Source organism: Chiloscyllium plagiosum, unplaced genomic scaffold (genome assembly GCF_037043375.1).
Source record: "Chiloscyllium plagiosum isolate Xiang-an unplaced genomic scaffold, Cpla_swu_hap1 HiC_scaffold_5, whole genome shotgun sequence".
Taxonomy (NCBI): Eukaryota; Metazoa; Chordata; class Chondrichthyes; order Orectolobiformes; family Hemiscylliidae; genus Chiloscyllium; species Chiloscyllium plagiosum.
The window spans coordinates 78,013,799-78,026,137 of record NW_028270143.1 but is presented as its reverse complement, the minus strand read 5'-3'; the positions used below and the strand labels follow the sequence as shown (position 1 = coordinate 78,026,137).

The 12,339-nt window shown below is 39.6% G+C and overlaps 1 protein-coding gene across 1 annotated transcript in view; it reads right to left on the bottom strand.

Annotated features, from left to right (window-relative positions):
• Positions 1-12,339, bottom strand: part of itga8 (integrin, alpha 8) — a 207,770-nt gene that overhangs the window by 169,459 nt on the left and 25,972 nt on the right. The window contains exon 7 of the mRNA XM_043690322.2: positions 4,792-4,917. Within this exon, the coding sequence (XP_043546257.1) occupies positions 4,792-4,917 (126 nt within the window). The remainder of the gene's footprint in view (positions 1-4,791; positions 4,918-12,339) is intronic.

The window sequence follows — 12,339 nt, the reverse complement described above, 5'->3', positions numbered from 1 at the left end:
TCTTCTATATGTTAATTAATCATCTATCATACAGTCATAGAGATACACATCACAGAAACAGACCTCTCAGTCCAACTTAAGCATGCCGACCAGATATCCTAACCTAACCTTGTCCCATTTGCCATCACTTGGCCCATATACCCATCCAATTGCCTTTTAAATGTTGTAGTTGTACCAGGCTCCACCACTTCCTCTGGCAGCTCATTCCATACATGCACCACCATCAGCGTGAAAATGTTGCCCCTGAGGTCCCTTTTAAATTTTTCCCCTTTCATCCTAAACTTATGCCCTCTAGTTCTGGACTCCCCCACCTCAGGGAAATGACTTTGTCTAGTTACCTATCTATGCCCCTCATAATTTTATAAGTCCCTATTAGGCCACCTCTCAGCCTTCGATGCTCCAGGGAAAACAGTCCCAGTCTATTCAGCCTCTCCCTGTAGCTAAAACCCTGGCAACATCCTTGTAAATCTTTTCTGAACCCTTTCAAGTTTCACAACATCCTTCCAATAGAAGGGAGACCAGAATTGCACACAATTTTCCAAAAGTGGCCTAACCAATGCCCTGTACAGCCACAACATGACCTCCCAACTCCTATACTCAATGCTAATAATCTATCTACACTCAACACCATGGTTTCTTCTCTTATGTATCTGACATGCGGTATCTTTTCAAACACTTTGCGGTATCAGTGAGTCTGTTTGCAATGTATGCTTTCTGATTGCCTGGCAGCTCTGGGGTGGAGGTGGTGGAATAGCCAGCCCTCTCCTAATAGGGCTGACAGCTGAGTGGAAACCTGCTGACTCCATTAAAATCCTGTACAATATTTCCCAGAACCATTAAAACACATGCCAAATTAGATTTCAATGAGTGGCCAGCTAAAATACTTTTATCTAATAGAGATCATAAAGTGATCAAGTTGAAAACAGCATTTGAGAGGATGAGACATGAAAACAGCTACTCGGATTCTAGATTTGGGTAAGGCTAACTTCAATGTAGTGAGATAGAAGCTGTCCGAATTAATTGGGTAAATTGGTTGATGGTTACATTGACAGAAGATCAATGTGAGATATGCAAGGAAGAATTTAATGCGATTCAGACCAGTTACCCTTGGGGTAAAAAATACATTGGCCAAACACAAAAAAAGTGCAAAAACAAAGTTAAGTATATAGCACACAAAAATAGCACTGATCCTGCCAAATGGGAGCAATACACAGAATAGTGAAGGCCAATTAAAAAGCTAATGAATTTGCAAAAATAGACTTAAGACAACATTGCAAAAGATATCAAAATGAATACAGTTAATTTTACAGTTATTTTTCAGCAGAGTTTGTACAGGGGCAATGTAATCCTCTTAAAAATTGCTAGTGGTGACATTGTCAATGAAATTAAGGAAATGGAAGGCATGATGAATAATTACTCTGCATCAATATTTACAGTAGAAGAAGAACATGCCGGATCTCCCAAGGAAACTAATATTAAATCAGGTACTTACCAAAATTAATAAATGTACAATAACAGAAACAACAACAATTGTCGGATCCTAATTGTAATCTTATGAGTTCTCTTTATTTAGGAATCAATTCTTCAGATTGAAAAATTGCAAAAAATTATTTTGCTCTTTAAGAAAAGTAAGAGAGTGGAACTATATGCCAGCTGGCCAATCATCTGCTCTCAGGAAATTATGTGCGTCTATAACAGGGGCAGCCAAAGACCCTGGAAATCTCAGATGATCAGAGACAGTCAAAATTGGTTTGTAAAAGCTTGGTCACCTTGGTAAATTAACTAAATTTGTTGAGGCAGTACTAAAATTGTGGGAAGAGGATTGACAATGGATGCAGTATATATGGATGTCCAGAAAGATTTAGCCCATTATCAGAGATCGTTAGCTAAAATTGAAGTTTGTATGGATATTTTCTAATCAACTTGTTCAGAGGTGTCATTGAACATGTTGAGAGGAGAGGGAACTTGAACCAGAGCCTCAGACATAGGGACATCACCCACTGTATCACAAGAGCCCTGCGTAGCTTGAATAAATAAAAACAAACTCAGCTGAGTGACAGCAAAAGGTAAGTAGGAATAATTAAGCAGATACTCTAAATAGTAGAATGTCTTGAGTAGTAGACTATTCACCATATTTATGCATAACTAGAGGGGAGGTGGTAACGTAATGATAATGTCACTGAACTAGTAATCCAGAAGGTCACACTAACATTCTGAGGTCAGAAGTCAGACATCACCAGGTTATAGTCCAACAGGTGCACAGTCCTGTTGGATTATAACCTGGTGTCATCTAACTTCTGATATTGCCACCCCAGTCCAACACCAGTAGCTCCACAATATTCTGAGAGCATGGACTCAAATCCCAGCATTGCAAATATTGAAATTTGCATTCAATAAAGAGCCAGTTCAATGGTAACACTGTTGCTTGTCATTAAAAACAACTATCTGGTTCACTATTGTCCTCAGAGAAGAAAATCTGCCATCCTTACATGGCCTGGCTTATATATGACTCCAGACCTACAATAATATGGCTGACTTGTAACTGACCCCTGGACAATTAGAGATAGACAATATATTCTGACCTAGCCTGAGACACCCATATCTGTGAATAGATAATATAAAAAATGGACATCATAGGATAAAAAGCCATATATCTAGGTTTGCTATTGACTCAAAGATAGCATTGTAAATAATCTTAATGGGAACATAAAATTGTGCGGGATTTATTGAATGAACAAATAGGTTTCAACGTGGGAAAATGTGAGCTCATGCACTTTTGAATTAAAAAGTTAGACCAGAGTATGTTCCAGATGGTGAAAATCAAGAAACAGTGGAGGGCCAAAGGGACCAGAGAGTTCATGTAAATTAATCATTAAAATGTCATAAACATTTATAAAAAAATAAACAGAAAGGCTTATGCAATTCTAACCTTTATATTGTGATGACTCGAATAGAAGTGGAAAATCTGTGCTAGAGCTATAAAAGCCTTGTTTAGAGCACACCTGGGGCTGAATTTAAAGACTGCTTCCACAGTCAATCTGGTGTCAAGAGGACATTTCATCTGGTGGGAGAGTGGTGAGTTTGAAACCTATTCCCTTTTGGCTTCTGCCCTGATTAAATCTGTGAATTGGGAATCTTAAATAGGTAATGAATGTTCCTTTAAAGGACTCATCTGCTGCTGCTGATATTCGCCCAGCGGAAGGTAGGAGATTTACCATGTGGAAAGCCTGAAAAACAAACCTTGTCAAAGTAGTTCGAAGGCTTCTAGGACATTCTACATATAATAATGTGGTAGAATTTGTTACTTTTTTACATTGAGTTTGATAAGTGATTGTTGACCAAGGATATTAAAAATATATTAAAGGTTGATAAATGGAGTTAGGTTGCAGATCAACCATGATCTTATTGAGTGAGGTTAATCATATCCTACACTTTGTTCCTGTGTTCCTGACCTTCCCTTCATCATAAAGTCAGAAGTGGGGCTGTTCGATGATAGTTGCACAACTCCTGAGATACTAAAGCAGTCCATGCCCAAATGCACAAGATTTGGACTGATAAGCAGCAAATAACATTTGTGTCACTTGAATGCCGGGTAATGATCATTTCCAACAAGGAAGAGTCTCACTGTTATCCTTTGACATTCATTAGGACTACTCTATCTCCAAACATCAATGACTTGAGAGTTACTATTGACCAAAAACTGAACTGGAATAGCCATGTAAATGCTGGGACTATAACAGCTATTCAGAGACGCAGAATCCTGCAGTGAGTAACTCACTCCTGACTCCCCAAATCCTGACCACCATCTACATATCATCGGAGATTGATGGAATACTGTCCAGTTGCCTGGATGTGTGGAATTCCAACATCACTCAAGGAGCTGACACATCCTGGACAAAGCAGGCTACTTGGTTGGCATCACAGCCAGAAACAACCAATCCCTCCATGACTGAAGTTCAGTAATGTGTACTGTCTACTAGATGTACCGCAGAAATTCACCAAGACTCCTTGGTGAGATCGTACCTGCCAACCACAACCACTATCATCTAGAAGGTCAAAGGCAGCAGGTACATGGGAACACCATCATCTATAAAGGTTCCATCAAAGCCACTCACCTTTTTTATTTGGAAATACAACACTGTTCCTTCAATGTCACTAGGGAAAAATTGAACTCTCTACCTAACTCCACTGTATGCGTACCTATACAATCAACTGCAGTAGTTCAAGAAGACAGCTCACCTCCACTTTCTCAGGAGCAACAAGGGTTGAAAAATAATTGTTGGTCTAGCCGGAGATGCCACTTTCCATTAGTAGATTAAAAAAAATTGTACATTCCATCAAATCCCAGAATTATGGCAGGTTGCAAGATCTCTCTATATTGTTATAAAGATTATTCCAAGCAAGTACAATACAACAAACATGAACAGCAGTCAACTATATAGCCCATGAAGCTGGCTTTGTATTCAACAGGGTTACAGTCTTTGCACCAACTCCATTTTCTTGCCTTATTAGATTATATGGAACAACACCAAATAAACTGAACATAGATCACTGAGGAAATGAATGAACACAGGTTAGATGCTGAGATAGGGTGGATTATTTGAGTTACATATAGGAGACAGTGACAACTGTGGCTAACTAGACAAAGTTTCAAATGCTAATGAACCCTTTTGAAATCAACTTTTACTATAGTTTGAGTCACAGAATCTTTGATGATAGCCCTCCGGGGGTACTATATTACGCTTTGTTCTGCTTATTGTTAGATTTTAGAAGGTACTTAAAACATCTCACCTAAGTAATTATCATCATAATCAGCAGGAGCCACTCCAGTCTGTCGTTCTCCATTTACTGTCCGTTGCATATCTCTGAAGTCATATCCATTTAAAATTTCAAAGATACCAGCAGTGATCACCTGACCTGTGTCCGGAAACACATGGAAAAGATGTAAAGTAAACCACGAAAGTAATATACATAAGACCACAAATGTTTATCATAATAATTTACCATTTACAACATAAACGTACTATGAATACCCAGATTTCACATCTTAGCACAGGTCACTTCACATGAAACAAAGTCACTGTTGTAGACTAAAGGTAAAAACCAATGAAAACACTGTTTTTAATTCATTACTTCAAGTGAGATGAAACCAAATGGCTGCCACAACTCCCAAGGAAAATTACTCTGTTGATCTGCAATTTATTTATTGTATCTGCACACAGGATTCAAACTCATGATTCACCATTGATACAAATGTAAACAATGTTAAATCTTTTTAAAAGACTCAGTTGTTGTAAAACAAACAAAGCCAATTCACACACAATAACAACCATTGCCTTTTTTCATTCTGCTTTACGAAGGAATCCTTCCAATCCAGGGATTATATGTGCTTTGGTCAATTTGTGCAACATGAAAACTAGAACTCTGTCCTAGCCACCGACAATACTCACACTGGCAAAATGCTTGACAGGCCGTATTTCAAATTATATGATAACACAATTTAATTAATCTCATAAATGGTATAATTTTGTCATGAACATTTTCTCAAATAAAAGCAAGAAGTCAGTAAACAGCTATGTATCTGTAGCTATTCAGAGTGTGCAGTACAACGTACTCGGTATTGGGAATGGTCCGAAATGGATTTACGAGCATTTCCAAACAACAGTCTAAAATTGATGTTCACAGCGCCACTGCAGAGGTTTCTGGGAGCCTCGATGAAATTCCATCCTATCAGGCACCTAATTGTCTGCGATCTGAGTTCTCTAGGCCTTTTTAACAAAACTCAACCTCTAGAGAGCTATCACCCAATCACAGGGACAATATGGAATTTGAGGGCTTGCCACTTATGGAATCCACCATTGGCAGAATACCAGTCGCAGGTAGAGAAGGTTATTAAATGATCCATTAGGACACTGGGCACTGACACTAACGGGGATTTTCCAACTGGCAGTCAGACTCTGTTGTAGTGGCCACAAAACAAACTCCTATATAAACAAAGACATCACCAGTTCTTTTTACAATATTGAGCTGATATTGGCCCTCCAGTTTCAGAAGGCCACCCACCCTCCTTCATTGTATTGACCAATTTCACACTTTGACACTATGGAAATGGATCTCCTGATGTTGACAACCTGACCTGGACACAAAATTCCTGCCCAAAATAGGGCCACAGACATTCTGCAAATGGGCTAGCTAACCATTGAGGTAGGAAGGACCAATCCTGGGGGTTTAAGCTGATTAATTTATCAGGGATGCAGTTATATCCTAAAATTAAGTTAGCCTCGTGACACATATGCTGTGGCTCACAATTGCTGCCTGGTCTAAACCTTTGCTTTCTTGGGAGTAAAACTTGCATTGACTCAAAACTTTAGACTCCCTTTTTTAAAGCCAGTTGTACATCAATGATATAGGACTGAGCTCAGCATGCCTTGGATCATTAGGTGAGAATAGCAATTCAGTACAGATCCAAGCTAAATGTGACCCATTGGTAGCAAACCACAGAATCACAGTTAAGAGGCCTTAGGCAAGCAGGAAGCAGTCAGGTTGCTAATGGGGCACTTTGCTTTGGGAAAAACAGGCCAATTATTCTGGCGTCAATTAATCCCTTGGACTTTCTATATTATTTATAGAATGGAAATTACTGCACAAAACAAACACTCTGTTCACCACAAGGGAAGCTATTAAAATTCTTCTGCAACATAATTTTCAACCTTCTGCCCTGATTGTCATATTGATTTTGTGTTGATCAGTTGGCAAAATCTGAGCAAATCAAAGATGCCAGAAGTGATCAGTCATATTTGCAATTTAATACATTAACCTGGATTATTAATGAATATGAATCTTTCCTAAACACTTAACAAATAATTGGTCAATACATGTTTATTCAGAGCTAGCACTGGTAACTGGAACACAGTCTATGACACAAAAAGGGTGAGCTAAAGTCACAGTTGCTCAGTAGCATGACATTAGACCAGAACCCTTTAACAGGTTTACCTAAATTGAATTTATCGGTTCAACATTGTAAAAAGGATTATGACATCTTTGTTTATACATGACACCTGGCATTCTGGAGAATTAATCTATTCCTTTGGACCAAAAAAATCCTCTTTGAACCATCTGCTTAAGCATGTTTTCTTTAAACTGGTGCTAAAGCAATAAAGATGAGATCTTTCACCAAAAGCTGTAACTATAGAAATCATCGATTTCTCCTCATTTATTAATGTATGACATAAATGGCAAATTTCAGGGGGACTTCTTGTATAATATAAGCAAAATAATGGCCCACATCATCCAGTATGAGGAAAGGCCTCATACCCAACACGCGTTGCTGATTAATGTCAGAATCCAAAGGAGGCCTCTGAATAAACACATCCACACAGTGTGTATAGAAAGATTAAACTGCAAAATCCATGATTACGTGACAGTGGAATCTGAAGTCCAGAACCATACAGACTGTTCGCCCTATACTTACCCTGGTTTTTATATGGATTCACTTCAGCATAGTAGTTACAAAACCAGCTGAGAGATATAACTTGAAGTTAAACAGTTGATGTGTAAAGCCTTCCATCTCCCACAGCAATATTCACTTCTCTCCTAAAAAATTACCCCACCCAGCCCTCAACAATGCTTATTCCCCACCCACCCTCCAATGGTGCTGATCAACTCACCCTGCCTGTAGTAATTCGAACATGGGCCAGATGGATCTCATTGATTATGTGATCCGTGATTGGGATTGTTAATCTGGGAGCTCTGGCTGACAGATATAATCAGGAGATTCAGAGAATCTTCTCATGCTAGGGACTGGCTCTGAGCTGATTGTTCAGAGATCCATGTACTGTATGCACATAAATAAATGGTGACTTGGTGATGGATTATTGGCCTTTGTGCAATTATTTCAGTGGCAATGAGAGAAAACAACAGGCACCTGAATAAAGCTCGGTTGCAAGTCATTTCTTGAGTTGGAGTAAGTATTTCTGGCATCATACCTTTATTTGGGAAGCTTGACTCATTCAACACTGTTGTTGAGGATTGGGGTCAGAATGTGGAAAGAATATGCTATTTTCTTCCGGGCAAAGAACATTGAAACAGATGAAAAGCAACAAACAATCCTTCTGACTGCTTATGAACCCATAGCATTTTTGGTTAATAGGAGTCTAACATTCCCTGAGGCACCAGATACTAAAACCTTTCAAGAGTTGATGGAATTAGTTAAAGAATATTATGACCCCCGAGCCTCCTCTAATCCTGAGATGCTTCCAGTTTTATTGGGCTGTTCAAGAACGAAGGGAATCCATACCATGATTTCTGACCGAGTTAAGACAGCTGGCAGAGGCATGGGATTTTGGGTAAAGCCTGAATGAGATGCTGAGAGACTGTTTCTTTTAGGGAACAAAGTTTAGTTTTGAAACCACGGAAATGGCCTGTATGGCTACAAGGCAAGGTTGACCCGAGGTCAGGTACTGTGACGTACGAAGTTTGGGTCGATGTGGTGGACATGAACAAGCATGTGGATCAAATGAAAGCTACTACCTTGCAAACAGGGCAGGAGCAAACCATACCTGTCCCTCAGAACAGTCTGTCAGAAATTGTGGGTTCTCCCCTCTGTCTCAAGTCAAGGAAGTCTCAGAGTCTGAAATGAATGCAGCCTCACTACTCTTACTGCTGGAAGAAGAGGAGGAAAATCTCCTGAGATGCTCCTGGCGCAAGAGATGGGCTACAGTCCGTACACGCTGCCTGTGCCCAAATCAGAGTCAGAGGAACTGGACCTGGGGAGTGGGGAAGCAGTTGCAGTGATAAGTATGAGGGCCAGATTGATTTCATTCATTACGAGAATCTTGAATGGGGTTGTTGTCCACGGTCAATCAGGGAGCCTTGGTTGACAGTGATAAACAGGAGTTTCAGCGAGTTCATGATTTCAATGTCAATTTCACCAGTTTCCTCATCGTCCCTTCTCCCATCTTATCCCAGATCCAGCCCTCCCATTCAGCAACACCCTCTTGAACTGTCCTACCTGTCCACCTTCCTTTCCACCTATCCGCTCCACCCACCATTCTGACCTATCAGCATCACACTCTATCTTCATGCACCAATCACCTTCCCCCATCCCATTTATCTCTCAGCCCCCTTTTCCCTCCCCACCCTCACATTCCTGATGAAGAGCTTATGCTTGAAATGTTGACTCCCCTGCTCCTCAGATGCTGCCTGAACGGCTGTGCTTTTCCAGTGCCACACCTTTTGACTCTGATCGCCAGCATCTGCAGTCCTCACTTTCTCTGGATCATTAAGTGGTTGAGAGAATGTTTTGAACACTGCTGGGGGGGTGGGGGTGTGGTGGTGGTGGTGGGGGGGGGGGGGGGGGGGGGGTTGGGGTGAGGAAGGTTGAATGAGGGGCTGAGGGAGGAGGATGAATAATGTCACATTGTCCGGGTTGAAGAAGTGGAGTAACTGTTTTTAGAGGAATGGGATTTGAAGGGGTGTTAACAGTAAATGAAGTCTCAGCATGAGATAATTCATACTTGTGAAGACTATTTTTGGAAATACTTTCTACTTTAAAATAGAACTGGAAATAGCACAATTAACACACAGTTTGGGACACAAATTCGTAAGAGAATGTGGAAACTACTGCCTTAAAAATAAGTATGTCATATCTTAGAGTCATAGACTACTATATTACAGAAAGAGGCCCTTCAGCCCAACATGTCTGCACTGATTATCAAGCACTTGTCGACTCTAATCCAATCTAAATCTTGAGTACTTGGTCTGTAGCCTTGTTCTTAAATGTCATGCAATCCCCACCTCTATACCTTTTCAGACAGTGTGTTCCAGATAGCTATCACCATCTGAGTGAAAAAGTCTTCCCCTAAATGTCCTAACTTAAATCTCTGTTTATTGACTACTCCATGAAGGGTAACATTTCCCCCTATCAGCCCTATCTATGCCCCGCATAATTTTGTATATGTCAATCAGGTATCCCTTTAGCCATCTCTGCTTAAAGGAAAACAACCCCAGGCAATGTCCTGGTGAACTTCTTTTGCACTCTCTAATGTAATTGCATCTTTCCTACAGTGTGGTGCAGAACATAACACTCTAACTGTAATCTAACTAATGCCTTACACAATTCTATCATAACCTTTTTGCTCTTGTAGTCAATGCTTGACTATCTTTTTGACCACCTATCCACATGTCCAATTGCATTGAAGGACCTATGGAGATGCACACCAAGGTCCCTTTGATCCTATATTTCTCCTAGGGCTCTACCATTCTTTGCATATGCCTTTGTCTTGTTAGCCCTTCCAAAATGCATCACCTCACACTTTTCAGCATTAAATTCCAAGTGTCATTGTTCTGTCCATCTGACCAGCCAGTTTATATCATCCTGTAGTCTAAGGCTTTCTCCTTGCTTGTTACCACACCATTAATTTTTGTGTTATGTGAACTTTCTAATCAAACCTCCTACATTTGCATCTAGATTATTAATGTGCACAACAAGCAGCAAGAGTTCCAACAGAAAACCCTGCAATGTAACCCCTGGACACAGGCTTCAAACCTTCTCTGACTATCTTACACTACAAAAGAACAACTGGATTTCAGGGACTCCACATTTCTGAAGAAGCCCAGGCCAGAAATGCAGAGCTCACTTGTAGTTCAGTAACGTAGAAGTGGAGTGGCAACAAAACAATGATTCCAGCCTCCAACACCACCAATCTGTGTCAAATTTAGAGGCGGAGCATTACAGTGCCAATGTGAGGCTCCAAACAGCTCTTCAACAATTTCACATTTGATCATTTATTCTAGGTTTACATTCTACCAACTCCTCAGTCCCTATAAATGCTGATGATCTTCGTTTTATTAATGAGTTGTGGAGCTTGCTTGCTATTCATTGCAATTTCTTACAGAAGAATGGGCAAATGTAATAACATAAATGCAGTTGAATAATGCTTTACCAGCAAGACTCAGACTCATGGATATACCCCTCTCCATTTGGCATCTTTCTTTAGTAAGACTTTAGAATTTTTATTTATCTTTTAGTATTTTAACTCTCTGGAGCAAGACAATTTGACTAACGGATGCAGCAAAGTACAACGCTTTGAAGTTTTACTGGACTGAAGCTCCATCTGCTCTGTCTCACTGTAACGTACAAAAAAAATCTGTTTCAAAAAAGAGAAGGGAAGTTTGTCTTTTGTCCTCGCCAATGTTTATATCTTAATCAGCATTACCAAAATACATTATTTGAGTGTTGTTTTTATGTGTGATCCGCTTGTGTATAATTTGGCTTCTGCATTTCATGCATTAAGACTATGACTATACTACAAAAGTATCTAATCGGTTATAAATTGATTGCAACAGCTGGAGGTCATAAAAGGCATTAATACAATCGATCTATCAAGTGTGTTACTTTAAGCTTTGTGCATATCTAAACTCCTCTGGGCAAGCACTTTGCAAGATGCCACTTTGCCTAAGTAATGAAATATCAAATCAGGTACTGAACAAGCTGAATACCATCCTGGTCATCATAATGTGGGAAAGGTCATCAACAGTGATGAGCCTGAACTCTTCTCATGGAACTTAGCAATTGTGTTAAAATCCTCATTGCCAGACCCTCGGATATGCTGCACCCTTGTCCTATCAGGTGTATGGTGTGGAAAGATATTATAGACACTAAAATACTGAGATAAGTCTCTTTGACTGCTCATTTGGTAAACTTACCAGCCTGAGCTTTCCACTCAACTGTACTTTATGTTTGGTACATTTCGCATACGATCTACTGACTGGCCACACTCTTGAGGATAAATGAGTTGCTATTGTGAGTTTCTGCTAATTACAGTCATTTGTGGACCTTCAGGAGGCTGTGGAAACTAAGTGTTTTTTTCAGGACTTCAGGTGAAAAATTTGAAAAGCTTTTGATTTTCTTTCTTAATTCACTGAGAACCCAACTGTTGTACAGCAATATAACCATAAAATGATTCTAGGCAGTGTTTAAAAGTCATTTAAAGTTACTTAAAATTGAGTTACTCACAGGTGGTGGACTTCATCTTTTGACTAAAACACAACTTTTTGTAATAAGCTTATTTTCAGCTATATTAACCAAGCAGAACCAAGTTATCTTTATGAAATATACCAACAGATATTTCTCAAGCAAAAATACTTTAAAAGTTCAAAACCACTGGATGATTTCATTACATCTTGGCTGGCTTCGGATTTGGATTTTGCAAATAAATTTTAATTGGAACTCTTTTAAACAAAAGTACAATTTCAGTTTGTTGTACTTCAGGGAAACTGAGGCAACTGACCACAAGATGGGTTCGAGTTAATGTGCTGCCAACAAACTAAACTCGACCA